Source organism: Nyctibius grandis, chromosome 8 (genome assembly GCF_013368605.1).
Source record: "Nyctibius grandis isolate bNycGra1 chromosome 8, bNycGra1.pri, whole genome shotgun sequence".
Lineage (NCBI taxonomy): Eukaryota > Metazoa > Chordata > Aves > Nyctibiiformes > Nyctibiidae > Nyctibius > Nyctibius grandis.
In genome coordinates, this window is record NC_090665.1 from 39,469,902 (window position 1) to 39,487,056 (window position 17,155).

Below are 17,155 nucleotides of genomic sequence, written 5' to 3' on the forward strand. Positions count from 1 at the left end.
GCAACTTCCTTCTGGCAAGAGCCATTAGGGACCTTGACAGGCTTGAGAGCTGGGCCTGTGCAAACCATATGAAGTTCAACAAGGCCAAGTGCAAGGTCCTGCACGTGGGTCGGGGCAATCCCAAGCACAAATACAGGCTGGGCGGAGAATGGATTGAGAGCAGCCCTGAGGAGAAGGACTTGGGGGTGATGGTTGACGAGAAGCTGAACATGAGCTGGCAGTGTGTGCTTGCAGCCCAGAAAGCCAATCATATCCTGGGCTGCATCAACAGAAGTGTGGCCAGCAGGTTGAGGGAGGTGATTCTGCCCCTCTACCCCACTCTCGTGAGACCCTACCTGGAGTACTGCATCCAGCTCTGGGGTCCCCAACATAGGAAGGATATGGAGCTGTTGGAATGGGTCCAGAGGAGGGCCACGAAGATGATCAGAGGGCTGGAGCACCTCTCCTATGAAGACAGGCTGAGAGAGTTGGGGCTGTTCAGCCTGGAGAAGAGAAGGCTCTGGGGAGACCTTATAGCAGCCTTCCAGTACCTGAAGGGGACCTACAGGAAAGCGGGAGAGGGGCTTTTTACAAGGGCATGGAGTGAGGGGATGAGGGGTAACAGTTTTAAACTGAAAGAGGGTGGATTTAGATTAGATATTAGGAAGAAATTATTTCCTGTGAGGGTGGTGAGACACTGGAACAGGTTGCCCCGAGAAGCTGTCTCTGCCCCCTCCCTGGAAGTGTTTAAGGCCAGGTTGGATGGGGCCTTGAGCAACCTGGTCTGGTGGAAAGGTGTCCCTAGCCATGGCAGGGGGGTTGGAACTAGGTGATCTTTAAGGTCCCTTCCAACCCAAACCATTCTGTGATTCTGCGATTGGCAGAAAATTACGGAAAAAAATGCTTAAAAAGTAAAGCTAGTTGCTAACTTCCCAGCTGCTGGCAATCAGTTTAGTAACTATGTCAACTGACATCTCCTAACTCAACATAGCGATTCCTCTTTTGTGAGTCAGATCTCTTTAATGACTGAAGTAAGCTTTTATGGTTTTATATTATTGGTAACTCTGCAAAGCCGATGTGGTTAAGGGAAAAATTGTTTGCACTTCCAACCAGTGACAATTGCCAGATCCATTTCCCTTCTTGGCATCCTGAAAACGTAACAACAGTGTGACCGGAGAGAGACAATTTCAGGAGCGTAAATTAGAGCATTTGGCCTGTTATAGCTTTATTATAGATGGCAATGTGTGCTAATGAATTTAATCTGTTTGTTCCTCATATCTCAGTGTGAGCCTGCATGCTCAGAAGTTGGAAGTGTTTTTCTCATTAACTGTAACAAGAAATGTAATTAGGAGCACAGGTTGTTATCTAATTTAGTGTCATTCCTGAAGCTCCTTTGCAGAACTGCATTAAAAGTTGCAACAAGGGCACATTATTTGATGATCAGTTAAGTATATATTCTTGACTTTCATTATGTTAGACTTCAGAACCAAGAGTTCATATTCACAAGTCTCTCTGCTGAACGTATCATGTCACAAGTCAAGCTGAATGCTAAAGGAGACGCTCCAGATGGACTCAGTCTGGCACTCCTGACTCTGGAAAAAAAAGCTGAGGCCAAATCTTAATGCTACTGAATTTGAGGTGTGATTTGTTTCCGTTCACTTTGGTGGGGCTGGGATTTCTCCTTTTATTTTTTTCTGTGTAAGGAATACATCATGGCACAAAGTAAGGCTTACTTGCTTTATTTGAGTACACAAATGTTGCTGAGCGAGTTCTCCAACCAGGGGCAGGAATGACAAAAGCACCAGTAATTTTATATAACCAAGTGAGTCAGTGGGGAAAAAAAGCTGGTATTTTAATGAATAATAGGTTTAAAAAGCAATCACAAACCAAACAACGAAATTATAATTGTAAAAATGTTATTTTAAGCCCCATGTTAGGTTTTTCAAAATGAAAGGGGACAAAAACCTACTTATTTTAGCTTATTACTGAGTTGAAAGCACCTCTTGAAAGCCTAACTGAATGCTCTTCCTTTGCCCTAGTCTTTCATTTGCCTTTCACATTCTGCTAGTCTGTTACTGTGAGGTTTCTTGAACCACTAACAATTATTGTTATTTTTTCTACAAAGAATGGGCTTTGGTTTGGATAGCTATGGACTGTGTGGTGTGACGTGGGCTCTCACAAGTGACAAAGATGATCTGGGTCCAGCTTGACCTATACCCCAGAATTAACCAACTGCAATCTTATTTCTAATTTAGACTATTAATATTTGAATGAATTTTCTACAATCACTTATGAGTGAGGAATTTCTTCTTAGGGGAGAATGAATACTACTTTTTTTATCTACACTTTTATTGTGAGTATTTATTATTTGTATAGAGGTAATGCCTAGATGTCCCTGCGTAAAGTCATGATGTAGTGTTTTAAAGTATTTGGTGCCAACACTCGATTATGGATGGCCGTGTCCCACAGCCCCCTTTTCTGCCCTGATCCTGTACTGCCCCTTTCCCTGCACTGTGCTGGCACAACCCAGATGGGGTTGTGCACCCAACCAGATAGGGGAACTGATCCAGCAAAAAGAAATCCAGCACTTCCCACTGCCTCCAGTGTTTCTAGCCAAATCAATTTCAAATTTCAGTTTATAGCACAGCTGTAGAAGAGTTGTGTTGCTGTGAGGAAAAGGGTGATGTATCACAATGAGAGAGACAAATAGGGGAGGGGAGGACTGGCAGTACTTTAAGTCAGAACTGCCAACCCCTAAGCCCCATTGTGTTAGCATTATGTTTTTTTTTTTAATTGTTATGTTGAACACCTTGTAATCAAAATTAAGAGCTGACAGGTCTTAAGAAAAACAAATAATGCAAGCACAAAGTAACAATGAGATTATACTGGTCAACATATTAAAAGGCAGTGACTGGAAACCACCAGATTAATCATTGCTGAGCTTTTCCTGTTTGTATCACAGCAAGGATGAATGTTAAGGAAGACACAGTTGAGGTCCATGTAGTGTCTCTGCAGACATCTCTGAGGAATGACTCCCATACATGTCATATTAGCTCTAGATAGCTTGACTCATTCCCCTGTGATGAATCTGTGGTTAGAAAATTGACCACAACACTCATGGAAAAGGTATTTTTTCCCAATACCTTTCTTTACATTGTCCTCTCTCTCTCTCTGCATCCCTCAAATGGCTCCCCTCTCTGTTGTATCAGTCAAAACCTGCTTTTACTTCCACCTCCCTTTTCAGGTCATCTACACTCTTTCTGTCTGTTCTCTTTCAATACAGACACATTAAGTCTCTTGAAGTGTCCTAATGCCAGCCCCCACTGCACACCTGTTGGACTTCCATGGCTTGCTTTCTTGTATTTGTCATCTCATATTTGGGAGGCATTTTTATAAGTAGCAGTAAAACTACGTGTAATCTTTGCCCCCAGCCCTCCTTAAAACTCATCTTTGTTTGAGTGCCCAAAGACAGGGTGACAACAGTTAGGATCTGCTGCTACTCCCGTTGGCCAGCATCTCTCCATTCCCCATGTGCTTCCCTTTCTGGACCTTCCAGAATTACACACAAATATACCTATTTATGTGTATATGTCATTTGTACTCTGTTAACACCTAGGGGTAACAGCTCAACTGTGGCAATTGCTGTACAATCAAGTCCAAGCTGACAATGACAGCAGCATATTCACTGGTCCCTTTCTGTCTCTTTAAAGCTATAATGTGTCTGATGAGCTTTTGTTGCTAAGAAGTGCTGTTAACTTAGCTATTGCACTAAGCTCTCCCTAAACCTCACAGCCATACTTTTAACTCCTGTTATATATTTGCATATTTACATCTTCTACCTCCTTATCAGATGTAAATATGATATCTAGAACAAGGTTACAGCACTGCAAAGCTGTCACTTTGACACACTGCATCACTGCAAACAAGGACATATGTCCTTCATGGTACATAAAGAAGGAAAATGACAATTGGAAAGCAAATAATATCCAGTTAGGACTGGGCTTTTGTTATATCTAGATCTAGTAATTGCCATCCTGGGCCAGGCTGTCAGTTGCTTTACTTCATTATTCTGTCCCTGAGACTAATACTAGTAGTTTCCAGTGAGGATGCACTGGAATAATATACTGTATAATATACTTCTATGGAATAACCTGCCTGTAAGAAATTTCTTCCTAATCCTCCTCAAATCAATTATAAGCTTGTGCCCTGAAACATGACTGTTTATATCCTTCCTGTAAAAAGTCCTCATGTAACTATGAGTATTTTTATTAATTACACAAATGTCTAATGCAGAACTTCTCAAATAGCAGACGTCACTAGATTCAGATCATGAGTAAATTTTACCTAGATTGTGTCAAGGTCCCGATTTACTAATTCTCCTGTATTCTTTTGGCAAATCCTGTATTTCTCACCATTTCCCTGGAGCTTAGGGGTTGTGGTGGGAGCTGTACTCTGTGGCTGCAGTTCTCAGCTGTGCAGGCAGCACACATTGCTTGGCAAGCCTGGCAGAGATGGGATTGGTGTCTTGCTTTTTGCTGAGCAAAATGATGCATCATTCGATAAAAAGTAATTGATTAGTCTTAGTCAAAACTATGCCTAGCAAATCTCACTCTTCCTGCAGTTCATGTAACTACTTTTTTACTCTTATTTTGTATTTTGCTCGTAACTGGTATTCTTCAGTTGTATCACGCTGGTTTTTTTTTGTGAATCTTGAAAAAAGAATGCTGTCACAGGGGTGAAGTTAGGGAAATAGCGAGGAGTCATGGTGGTGATGTGCAGCCTGTATAATTACTTGTCATTACTGACATTCTATGCAGGTATAGTACAACATCCCAAAGTACTGTGCTGTCTTCAGGGCTGACTGCATATTGCCAATTGCCAAACATTAGTATTCCAGTGTAAAGACTAAAACTTCTCTGTGAATACCATTAGAACTGGGTTACTAACAGAAGGTGCATGACAGCTTAACATGCAGAACAACTAAAACCATTTTCTCCATCTCATACAGAGCAGAAATATTGAGAGTGAAGATTATGTGTATATCGTGAGCAGAATGACAAATGACAAGCCTTAGTGATATACTTGTTTGGTGGCATTAGTGATGCAGTTCTGCCTTGGAAACAGTGAAAACAGGTCATCAGCTGGGTTTTGTGCTGCACTGGTTTTGCTAAATGTTTGAATTTAATAGGAATTCAAATGACCAAGTTAAGTATTTCATTTTGTAGAGGAAATGCTCAGCAGCATCCCAATAACATCTACTATTTAGCATTTTCTATACTGTTTGGAATAAAGAGGTTTTAACTTCACAGCTTCAAGCTGTGTATTTCTATTCCGGCTGCAGGGATTATTGCTGTAGCTGTGTGCTCAGCAGTCATAAAAATGCTGCAGATGGATTTATGTCATTTCAGAAAACATTATGGAATAAGCTGGACTAGACTCTGTGCTCTGCCTTACCAAAGTCCCTTTAAACCAGCTACAGAAGAATGGAAGGGAACTCTTCCTGAATAGCATCATTCCAGCTACCTTCTGAATCAAAAGGGTAACCTGAGACCTTTATACGGAGAAAACAGAAGGTGGAAGCCAGGGAAAGGAAGTATCTGGAACTGCAAAGAGAAACAGAATTAACTGAGTATTAGCTGAGTATCAGTGAGCGAGCTCCACAGGCTCTCTGGGGTCCCCTGCTTTTCCTCCATGTTAGTCAGGCTGGATGACATAAGAATCAGCCCCTTTATAAGCTGTTATTAATTACTCATCTATCTTTTTCGGATGTGACAGAATATTTCTGGAGACAAACACGGTGAGCATAGGCATGGCATCACACCATGCTCTGCCTTATTCATCTGTACCCCTTTTCCCTGCCAAGCCTCTCATGATTTGTTCACTTTTATTTAAAGTTCGAAAAAAAAGTGATTCAGAAAACTAGCTCATACGGAAAAGAAAAATCAGGTCACTCAGACTGGTTTGCAGATTCAGGTCATATTCAGTGACAAGTTTAAATGGAAAAAATACAGGAGAATCAGTAAAATGAGGAGTGTTTTTCCTATTCCTTCAACATGAAATCTCACTGTTCTTTTGTTTCAAAAATATTGGAAAGACATCTTGAGTCCAAAATACTAAGCAGAAATTAAACAGAGAAGGAAATAATCCAGAAGCAAACCAAAAGCAATCTTCTCACAAGCAAAATGTCCTATTAACCCCCAAACAACTTTTTGATTCGGAGTGATCAAAAAGATTCTTAAATTGTTTTGAGTAAAATACTGAACCAGAAGACAATTATTTGCAGTTCTATCTAAAACTAACAGCTGAAGATTTGGTTTTGTTTCAAAGGCAGGTAGTGTTATTCAAATTCTCACTGTGACTTTTCTTCCTGTATTCATGAATTCTTTTTTGGCACGTGGAGTGAACAGGTGTGAGCCAGTGCAAGGTGGCCCATGGGCCATAACCAACAAATAGCTAGTTGGCATCTATGTTGCAACAGGGCAAAGATCCAGCCAAATTATGACAAGGCATGAAGCCATCCTAATAGAATCACATTATCACGGATGCCAAGATTCTATAAATTTGCATTATTTACATTTAGTTAGGGCTGGATTCCCAGATGGGAAATACCACATGGTTGTCCGTCTCTATCATATACAATTACGAAGGAAAAAGATTTCTGTGACTAATCCAGCATCCTGAAATTGTTTTCAGCAAGAATTTAAATATTCTTAATAATTCTTTTAAAATGCTCCCACTCATCTACATCAATAAATAGTTTGAATGTGTATTTTTGTGGTGTTTGTACAAAATGACTAAAAAATTGATAAAATCAGACTTCTGGTTGAAGATGCATGAGCCTTTTCAGCTTGGTAAAAAGTGAGAAGGAATTGTTTTCTCTGCAGCAGTAGCAAGGTTCCTGACTATGTAATAGAGAAAAAAAAGACAACTTTGAAGTTGCTTTTGTGAAAAATGAATGCAGAAACTGGTAACTTATACCCTCAGGAAATAATTTGCAAAGACAAAAGTGCCGAGAGGGTGTGAATTATTGAGATGAAACACAAGATGATGCTATATGCTCTGATTACTCCTTGAGGTAATGAATCTCTGTAGGTTTGTCTTTTCTACCAAGAGGATGGCGAACTACATCTTCATCTGCTCTATGAAAAGTGGGCTGTAGCACTTGATGGCACAGCTGGTACAAGTTTCCCTGCAGCTTGGTGTTCCTGCAGAGGGCTGGGGGCTGCCCAGAGACGCTCCAGTCACCTGAGCATGGCGGGGGGCTGAGGCTTGGTTCTCACCATGTCACATTGGAGGGGCTGGTGGGCCTCTTGGAACAAAGAACTGTGGAGTTTTTCCAAATGCTACCTACTACTGCTGACACCACAGGAAAGGTCCTGTGCTCACCTTACATTTTCAGGGGCAATTAAGAGTTTATTGACATGGAAGCTGGTTGCTGCTGGACACCAGAGCTGATCCTGGATTGTGATGATGGGGACAGCAACACTGCCTACTGGTACACGCTACTGTGAGGTGCTACTGCGTTGTGTATCCTCAGTCCACACCTCTGAGCCTCCTTTTGCGACTGCAGCGAGGCAGCCCTGTCCCTCCTCTGCCAGCATGGAAGCAGAGCCTCTGCAGCCGGAGGCACCACTTGCCTGGGCAGCCCCACCGGGAGCCAGGCTCCCGCACTGGTGTGGTCCCCCTGCTTTATTCCTCCTAAGAGTGTTCGCATCGGCAGCGGCGCAGAGAGCCGTGCGGAGCTGGGGCGGAGGCGACGGGTGCGGGGCCCCGCAGCCCCTCGGCCCGCCCGCCATCCCCTCAGCACCGCCCGCCGCCTTCCCAGGCTGCCCCGCGCCCTTTCCCGCCTCGCACCTCCCGCCCGCCCCTCGTGACAAGTCTCGCGCATTGCCCCTCCTTCCCTCCCCCCCCCCCCCGCCAAGTCTCGCGCCTCTTCCCCGCCGCGAGGCCGGTGCTCTCGCGATAGGCAGCGCCCGCCGGGAGGGAGGGCAGGCGCGCGAGGCCGGGGGGGGGCGGTGCCGCGGCAGGCGCTGCGCCCGCGTTCCCTGACAGGCGGGCGGCGGGAGCGGCGGCGGGCCGGGATGCCCCTCCGCCCCGCGCGCAGGTGGTGGCGCCGCCGGTGGCGGCGGCGCCGCCCCGGCTCTCCGTGACTCCCGCCGGCCATGGCCGGCTCCGCGCCGCGGGGGCCCGAGTCGTGCCGCAGCCGCCGCTGAGGAGAAGCCGCCGCGATGATGAGGAAGGGCCGCTCCCGGGGGGACAAAGCGGCGGCGCCGCCGCCGCCACCACGGAGGGAGCCCGGGCGGGCGGTGGCCGCCAGCGCGGCGGAGCGGAGAGCCACCCTGCTGGGGGGCGGCGGCAGGAAGGAGCCGGAGGACGCCAGGGCCGCGGGGTCGCCTTGCCGGGAGGCGCTGGAGAGGGTAAAGCCGGGGTGTGGGGCCGGGGGGGGCCCTGCCGGGCCGGTGGCGGCCGTTGGCATGGAGACGCGCGCCCCGCGTGGCGGGGGCCGGCGGCGGGCGGGGGCGCCCGGCGGTGCCGCCCTCCGCGCTCGCCCGGGCTGCGGCTGCCGCAGTCGCGGGGCAGGGGTGCCCTTGGCCCGGGCCGGGGTTTCCGCGGCTCCGGCGGGGCGGGGGCTGGCTGGAAGCCGAGGGTCCGGGGAGGTGAGGTGCTGCGCTCGGCGGGAGGGGTCGGCCGCGGGGGGGGCTGCGTGCTGCGCTGTGCGCGGCGGCGCTTGGTGAGGCTGCATCCTCCGAGCATCCTCTCACGTGTTACATGCGCTTCCTCAGGTGGGTGCCCCCAGAAGAGGAGAGGGCGGGTTTGGTGGTGAGAAGTGGGGTGGTGGTGTGTCAGTGTTCTGACGGCGTGGCGGTGGGTGCGTGGTGGGGGAGCCGCCGTAGTGCCCCACGTCCTGCCTGCGTGCCGGTGGAGAAGCGAGGGAGGATGCGGTGAAATCTAGTTTGTGTTACATGCTTGCTGGTATTAATAATTACAGAATACTTCTTGCTAGTAACCTTCTGTAGGTCACTCCTAGTTGTGACGTTAACTATGATGTGCTTTGCAGCGTTTTTTATGCCTTAATTCTTAACATTCAAAGTGGTTTATTTAGGAAACAGACCTTTGCAGATATTTGAAAATGCATAGGTTTGTTAAAAGTGAGAGTGCGTAAGTTCAATGTGTCCGCTCTTATGTCCTTAACCTCCACAAAAAAAGGGTCTATTGATTGCTACTTAGGGTTACAGGGATGAGAGACCCAAGAGTTCTTAAAGTTTGTTTCAATGTGTTTTGATATTTCTAGTTTTACGAGAGGAAAAAAGGGGGATGAGACTTAGCACTTTAAAAATGTAGACAGCAACTAATGCATTTTTCTTTTTTGAAGAGAAGGAGAAAGTGTCATAAGTATGAAGGCTCCCAAGATGCAGTAATTCACTGCTTTGTTTTGCCATTTTTAGGAGCAAAGTGAAAAACTAGGCTCTTTGACTTTTCTTGTCAAAAAGTGTCTTAAATTTACGTCATTGTTGCAGATGCACAGGTTTGCTCTATTTTTTTTTAATAATTTCTTAGGTTTTTCTAGAAAAGCTGCATTACATTGCCTTCAATTATAGGAGACTTGTATTTTGACTTTTACTAGTGGCTATCGCTTAAATATGGGTTTCTCAGACTGGGGCCTGGAAGCAGAGTGCTCTATTTTTTTATTTTATTCTCTAGTGCCTTGTTAAGCCAGGTGGTTAAGAGGTGCTGCTGCTCTTGATGCTTATCACTTCCTGAAACAATTAAAGAACACTAATATCCTTATTCAGGGAAAAAAAAATCTGAAAGCAGAAGAGGTGACTTAGTTTCTTCCCAACTGTCCATTAAAATAGTGGTTGGTAAAGCTATCTGATGCAATAGCAAGGTGTTTGTTGTACTGTTTTGACATATTGATAAGATATTGGCATGGAAATTAGAGGAAATTATATCCATTCTCGGTAGTTGTGAAGTAAACTTTTTACAAATCATGCATACAGAACACGCTACGTATCGTATAATGTATTGAACACTTGGGAAGCTTCACCAAAACAACAATAACATTGCAAAACAGGGAAGGCTACAAATTCAGAAATGCCAGTTTTTGCGACGCACAAGGCTTTTTAATGGGAAATACTGCCAGTTTGTTCTTAGCTTGGGTGCTTTGACTAAGACCTGATGTGACTTGTAGGAACAGATCTTTATGCGCTGTGCAAGTATTCAGTGTGATGGAGTCTTTGAGGAGTTTTGCAGATAAAGTTAAGAAAGCTTCTACTCAGCCTGTGCGAGACACCCTCCAGACTTCAAAGGAGAACCTCTCGTCCCCTCTCCCCTTTTGTCTTCCATTTGAAGTGGTGGAAGTTTTGTAAATGCGGTAAGCAACTGGAAATAAATAGATACGTTGGACAAATTTAATAAACAGGACAAAAAAGTCTACTCACAGCATTTCTGTCTCTAATATAAATAATTCAGTATTTCTTTAAACATCAGGAGCTGGTAGTGTGGATGTGGTGGAAGGGGTCTCCTGAGATGCAAAAGACTGTGATACTCCATTTCCACTGATGCAGTTTGTAGCTTAACAAATATTTCCTTTGGGGCCACTTCTGATTTAAGTAGCCTTGTTGTTTCCAAGCCTGTAGTATGCCCTCAGCTGTACCAATGCAACAGTGTGCACAGCTGCAGGGAACTGTTCATGAATTACATTCACATTTCACAGTTTGTTTGCCATACAGTTGCACAAGTTTGTGGTTGGGGGAGAGTAAGCTACTCCAGTGTTGGAAAAAGTACTTATCAAACTGAGTCCATAGTAGTTAATCACTGTAGTCCTTTAGGCCTTTGAAAATCTGGTCCTGTAATGTTCTGTGCTTATAGTTCTGACAGGTACATACAATTAATGTTTTAATTTTTTTGAGTTACATAAGAACATAAAAATGACTGTACTTGGTCACATTAAAAATCGCTCTAGCCCAGCATCCTGCCTCTCTGAGCTGCCAAAAGCAGATGCTTGGAGAAGAGTAGGGTGTATATTGAGGAAATACCTCTCCCAGCCTCCAGTAATTTGTGGCTCACAGGTTTCCGGAACTAGAGGTGATATTTGTTTTTAGTGCCCCCAGTGGGTTTTTTCTTCTATGAATTTATCCAATCAGTATTTGAAGCCATGTATGTTTGTAGCATCCACAACATCCTGTAGCTGAGTGTTGTGAGGCTTAAACACATTTTGTGTGGAAAAAACACTTCTTTTTGTTTGTTTTTGAAATTTCTACCTGCTTGTTTCATGCCTTGTTTGTTAATTCTTGTATTGGAAGAGGCAGTGAAAAAGAGAATCCGTGTTCTTCTGTGTGGCTTATGGCTTGATAACTTTTTATTTTATTTGCCATCCCTTTCTTGTGACTTTTCCAGAGGAGTTTTAGAAAGAAGCGACTCTGTCCTTTTCATTGTCCTTACTGCTTTCTTTGCACCTTTTGCAGGTGTGTTCCTGATTGGAGATAGTGATGCAGGGATCAGAGGAACACAGTTGGGGAACAATAACCAGGACTGGCTACAATATTTCAGTGTATGACACCTTGTAAACTTATACAGCATATTAGGTTTTATTCTTCAATCTTTTACCTGCTTTTTCTTGACGATATTTAAGCACTGAGTTGACACTTGTGTGGAACTGTCTATTGTAACTCCACAATCACTCTTTTAAGTGGTAATTGCTAGCTCAGAATTTGTGTATATAAATTTATGATTTTTTTTTTACACTATGTATCACTTTACATTTATCTACATTTAATCTTATCTGCTGTTTTGCAGCCCATTTAAGTGGTATCATTAAGGTCGTCTTCAGATCTTTGGCCATTGCTTTTGCAACCTTGAATAACTTCAAGCATTGTCAGCAAACTCTGTCATGTAAGCATGAAAGCTGCTTTACTAGATTTTGCTTTAAAATGGTGAAGGTATTGATCCCAGAACAGATCCTTGTGAGACTCCACTGGTGATCCTTCTTTTTGGGGAAAAAGGCCAATTGTTCCAATTTCTTATTTCCTATCTGTTGTTAATTTATAGTTGAATTGTCCTTCTTATCCTGTGACAGTTTAGTTTTGTTGAGTGAGGGCATCTTTGTCAAACACAGCCCTCTTGGATTTCCGTAAAGTGTCAGCTTAATCATTGTATGTTTCTGACTGCATTGAAGGAGAAAAATGGAAACTTGAGATTAAAGTTATTTTTGCTTAGGAGTGACAGTCACCCTCATCCAGAGGCATATTATAAGCATGAGATTGTTTCCATATCATGCTTACATAATTAGTTTGACACATTGTGATATTTATTGTGAAAGATCCCGCATGGGTCATAGCCAATATTTGTCAGAGGTGCTTCTATTAGCATTTTCTACTTCAGGTAGAAGTCAAAGGTCAAAGTTCTCATGTAAAGGATTCTTCAGTGTCTGAAAGATATGATTTAAGGGGGTTATGATGGAAGTATACAAGACCGTGGTTGGTATGTAGAGGGTAGACAGCAAACAGCAGCTGACTCTTTCCTCTAGCATTAAGCTGGGAGTCAGGCTTAAAGAGGTGGATTTTCACGCAAAAGATAATGCATGGATGATTTTTTTTTTTTTTTGCCAAAGGACATGATGGATGCAAAAAGCATTCAGAGTTGAAGTACTGGAGGAGGGGTCCAGTGAAGATTATTAAATAGGCAGATAGAATCCACCTGAGGAAAACAGCTGAAATTAACTACTGTCTAGGAGAACACTAGAATGGGGCAAATGCATGGTGCTTCCCTTTACTTGTCTGTAGGGAATGTCTTTGCTATTTGTATAGGTTTTTTTCCATGAGGAATGGGCATTAGCCTGTCCTAACAAATCTGAATGCTGTCTTCCTCTGAAAGCAGGGGGAGAACACACAGATATGAGGAAAGCTGAAGTATTGTGGAAGGTCTAGGGGGATGGAGGTTGAGGGTCAAAAGAGTGAAAATAGAGGACACTGAGCACTGAGTATCCCTGAACAGCATTCTCTGCTCTAAAGGCATCCGGGGAGCTAGTGGGTGCTGCCCAGTGGTGCTTTGCTCGCAGATGTGACAGGGCGAGGGAACAGAAACAGACCCTGTGCTTGTCAACATTTTACCCTCACTTCTGTCAAGCTTCCCTCTCCTCTTGCTATGGATGGCCAGGGCCAGGAGAGGATTTATGAGTAGATTCCATGACTGTGATTTTGTAGGATAGTAAAGAGATGAAGGGGACAACAGTAGCAGAATCTCAATAAGCTCTTCAGGGGACTGGTAGAGGGACAGCAAGTTGTAGAGGCAGGATTTTGGGTTAGATGGATCATTTGTCTTGTATAACGTTTAACGTGGCTGCTGCTGCTGAGGAGTTGGACTGAAATGTTGCTATATCTGAAGGCTCCCTTGCTGCATATATGTTCCTTGTATGGGAAATGTTCAGATGATGCCAACAGGCAAGCTGCATACATAGTATCGAGAAAGATGAAAAACCGCCTTAGTCATGGTTGGTTTTGTGTTGGGGGAGCCCGTTCTATAGGGCAGTCAATGCAGTAGGCTATCTCCTGCTGCAAATTTTAATGTGCCTGAAGATGGGTGATCTTGCGTGTTCCCCAGACAGTACATTTTGTCATTTCTGCATTGGATAGAAAGTATTTCCTGAGTTTGAACAAGGTAACTGACTTATCAAATCATTTAACTATTACAGTTATTTGGAACTGTAGTGCTACAAACTTTCTGACAGTAGCCAAAGTATTCCTTTCTCTCCATGTGTCTTTGAAACTTTGTAGATCTATGCCTCCTGAAGCCAAAATGGATTACTGTGGTTATCCAGCGTGATTTCCCCACATGTGCAGGCTGTGGAGCTTTCCTGAAAGATAAATGGAAACGTCTCTCAGAAATTGATCTTATCTTAGCCTTAGATCATGGTGTGTCTGTCACCTCTTCTGGAAAGCTCTGCCAATGTTTAATTATTCCTGCAGTTAGGAAATGAAACCACATCTTATTTCAGGGCTTGTTTTGTCCAATATCCAACTTTCAGCTGTGGAATATGCCTATGCTAGCACAGGCAGTAAAAATTCTCTACTATGATATCTTTTCCGTGTACAAGTATTTGAAATATAAAAAGTTGGAACAGAAGACACTGAGTTCTTTTGCTTCTAGCGCTTTTTGCTTTTCCCCCCGATTGTTCTTGGAGGGTGTGCACCAAAAATAGGTAGTAGTCTGGCAGCAGCATGGAATAGCGTGATCACAGACAAGGTTACTTCTCCACTATTGTTTGATACTTGTCTTTTTACAATTTCAAGGTTTGTATTACCACAGTTGAGTGTGTTGTATGAGAGAGAGTTTTGTAACATTATGCCTATGTGGACATTTCTGCTCCCTGTATTCAGGACATAGTGCAAATTGATCCAAGACTACTTATAAACGTTAGATTAGAAAGCTTATCCCCCCATTTCATGTTGTCTTTCTATTGTGATATTTTTTTTTTTTTTTTTTTTTTGGAAGGAATGGCAAAGGATGTTCTCCACTGACTTCTCACCCTGTTCGCTTTTTTGGAAAGCAGTCAATGACCGACAGGGAGAAACTGGCCAAACCCCACAGTGTTAGTCAGATTTGTTTTGCCTCCACAGCTGCAAAGAAGCTGTTACCATGCTTTCCTTGCTGTGTGGCAAGCCTGGAAATTGAAGGGCTCTTTCTTTTTTCCTAATCAGAACTTCTGCGCTTCAAATATAATAAGCATTCTCTCTTTTTTTCTTTTCCCTCTAGGTGCCATCAGTGCTATTAAAGGCAGTGCCTCTATTGTGATGAGCCCTGTACATAGACTGCATAACAGTTTTGTGTTCTTTGGTTATTTCTACCATGAGTCGTCCCTTTTGTTTGATAGGTGAAGAAGCAAGCTTTTGGACTTAAGTTGACACTTTGCTTCTGAGCTTTCTCTACACCTCTGTCTCTCACGTTGCTGATCAGAGCTCTGTTGCAGCTCCTGTTCTGCTCCCCCAGCTGTGGACCCTATGATTGACAGCTCACAACATTCAAAGCTGTTTCTTCTAACTTCATGTCAAAACCTACAAGCTGTAATGAGACTTTATCTGAAGAAGGTGGAAGTTTATTTCCAAAATTCAAGCAAATAAACAGAATCAAATGGATGTATTGCTAGCAATGCAGACTGCATTTGCTATAAGGTGTAGTTTTTGATATTCACATTACAGATTCCATAAAAGCAAATGTAGATTAAACATAGCCAGATATGTTCTGTAAGCATTGTTGGCCCTTCTTTGATAAGAAGGGACAGAGTGCCGCTGACTTCTAGAAGATCAGGAACCATCTGTTTACATAAATACTTGTAGCTACCTGTTTTAGGATATTGTTGCCGTTCAGGGCTGATTTTAGGGAAATTCTATCCTGTGCCTGTTTCATCAAGGGAGCTAAAGAATGTCTCAAGTAAAGATTCCTAAATTACGAGCTGTGGATGTGACTTACCATGAAAAACTCAGTTACTGTTTGTACAGCTCAGACTTCCTTTTCTCGTCTCCCTTTCTTTGTTGCTGTCTAGCTATTTTTCTCATTACAGGGAGAGAGCAAAAAATAAGTTTGTTTTTTTTTTAATAAGATGCCAACTTCTAGCCTGTAAAGCTTCTAATATGGTGAACCAGAGTCCAGAGTGTATGGTTGGCTGGCAGGCATTCTTACTCATCCTCAGAGTTTAATTTCTTAAGTTTATCCCCTCCTCTGTGGATAAATAATGGTGGTGAAGAAGCCAGAGCATAGCTGTGGAAGAAGGAGCTGTTCCCTATGACTTGTATGGTTCTGTCTCTGTTTTCTTCTCTGTCCTTTTCCTGAGGAGGCAAGAAAAGCCAGAAAGAACAAACCTCTCAATGTCCTACAGGTATGTCTTGCTGTCTTCCATAAGCTGATTCTTGTTGATGCCAGAGCTATTCCTGCTTCACTTCATTAGCCATAGTTTTGCCTTTCTGTATTTTGATCAGGCAGCAATGGCAGCTTCTGGCAACATGTCGCTCTGAGTTCACTTGTATGTTCGTAGTAATGTTTAGAAGTACAGGGGAGCCGCAGGGAAAGTAACAAGAAAAGAGTCATCTAGAAGCAGGCAAAGTGGAATAGAGTCAAGTGATCAATTCTGCAATGTACTTGTTAGATAACAGAATTGAGCCAAAAGATTCATCTAGAAGCAGACAAAAGGGATGTGGAGTCCAGTGGCCAATTCTGCTATGGGCTTGTTAGATAATAGCAAAATAGAGCGAAAGGGCATATGACACTTCACTGGCCTGATGTAATAAAGACATCACCTCCCTCAAAGTTGAATATTAATGGACAAAGCTAATTTGTTTAAATTGATTTGTGTAAATCAATAAGTAGGTAGGCATTGCATCAGCAACTTAGATGATTCAGCTCGCCTGTGTGAGATTTCCATTTCCTGTTACAAGTGAAGAGTAAGAGCAAATATTGTGTATTAGCCACATTGATTTAATATCTTGCATATTAGAATAGCTAAGCAGGCAGTGGAGAGATTATGAATATATAGGTGTTCACGTTGCTGATGGTTTGTATCTGAGTTCAGCAGTGCACTGTATTTCTTGTCCAAAAGGAGTACAGAAGTGAAGGAGCCAAGAGAAGTCTTCTATCAGAAGTGGCTGGATTTGTTGTGGGACTACTTGTCTTTATAATCATGATCAATTATTAGCTTGAAGGGAAAAGCTGCTGTTACTTAGTATTTGTTATGGAGCGCTGGAAGATAACAGTGGGGTGCTCTCTAAGGCTGGGATTAGGCATCTGCAAAACACTCAGGAAGACTGGATGTATTCATGACTGTATGCTCCGGGAAACCAAGTGATATCCACGAGTGTTGTGTTGGAGGAATGGGTATGCGTTACTGACTTTATGCCTAGAAGTTGACTTACTTCTTGAGCAAGCTCATATGCCTTCCTGCAGCACAAAGAATGTGAATGGTGTCCTGCCTGTCCAGGTAGTTCTTAGAGCCTCTAGAAGAGGCAGTTCTTTATTTTTATCTGATAGGTTATTTTTATTGCCTCACTGCCTGTTGTGCTCCATAAGCCAACATAGCTTTGGTGCTTATAAGAAGTGTAGTGGATTATTATAGATATGATGATAGGCATTTATTTAAAATAAAAGGTTTTTTTACTCTTGTTTAATTTTTATTCATGGAAGCTGA

General features: G+C 43.3%; 1 protein-coding gene across 1 annotated transcript in view; it reads left to right on the plus strand.

Annotated features, from left to right (window-relative positions):
• The first annotated feature begins 8,183 nt into the window (after positions 1-8,183).
• MAST2 (microtubule associated serine/threonine kinase 2) overlaps positions 8,184-17,155 on the plus strand; it is a 195,305-nt gene continuing 186,333 nt past the window's right edge. The window contains 1 exon segment of the mRNA XM_068407089.1: positions 8,184-8,396. Within this exon segment, the coding sequence (XP_068263190.1) occupies positions 8,208-8,396 (189 nt within the window). The 5' untranslated portion in view covers positions 8,184-8,207.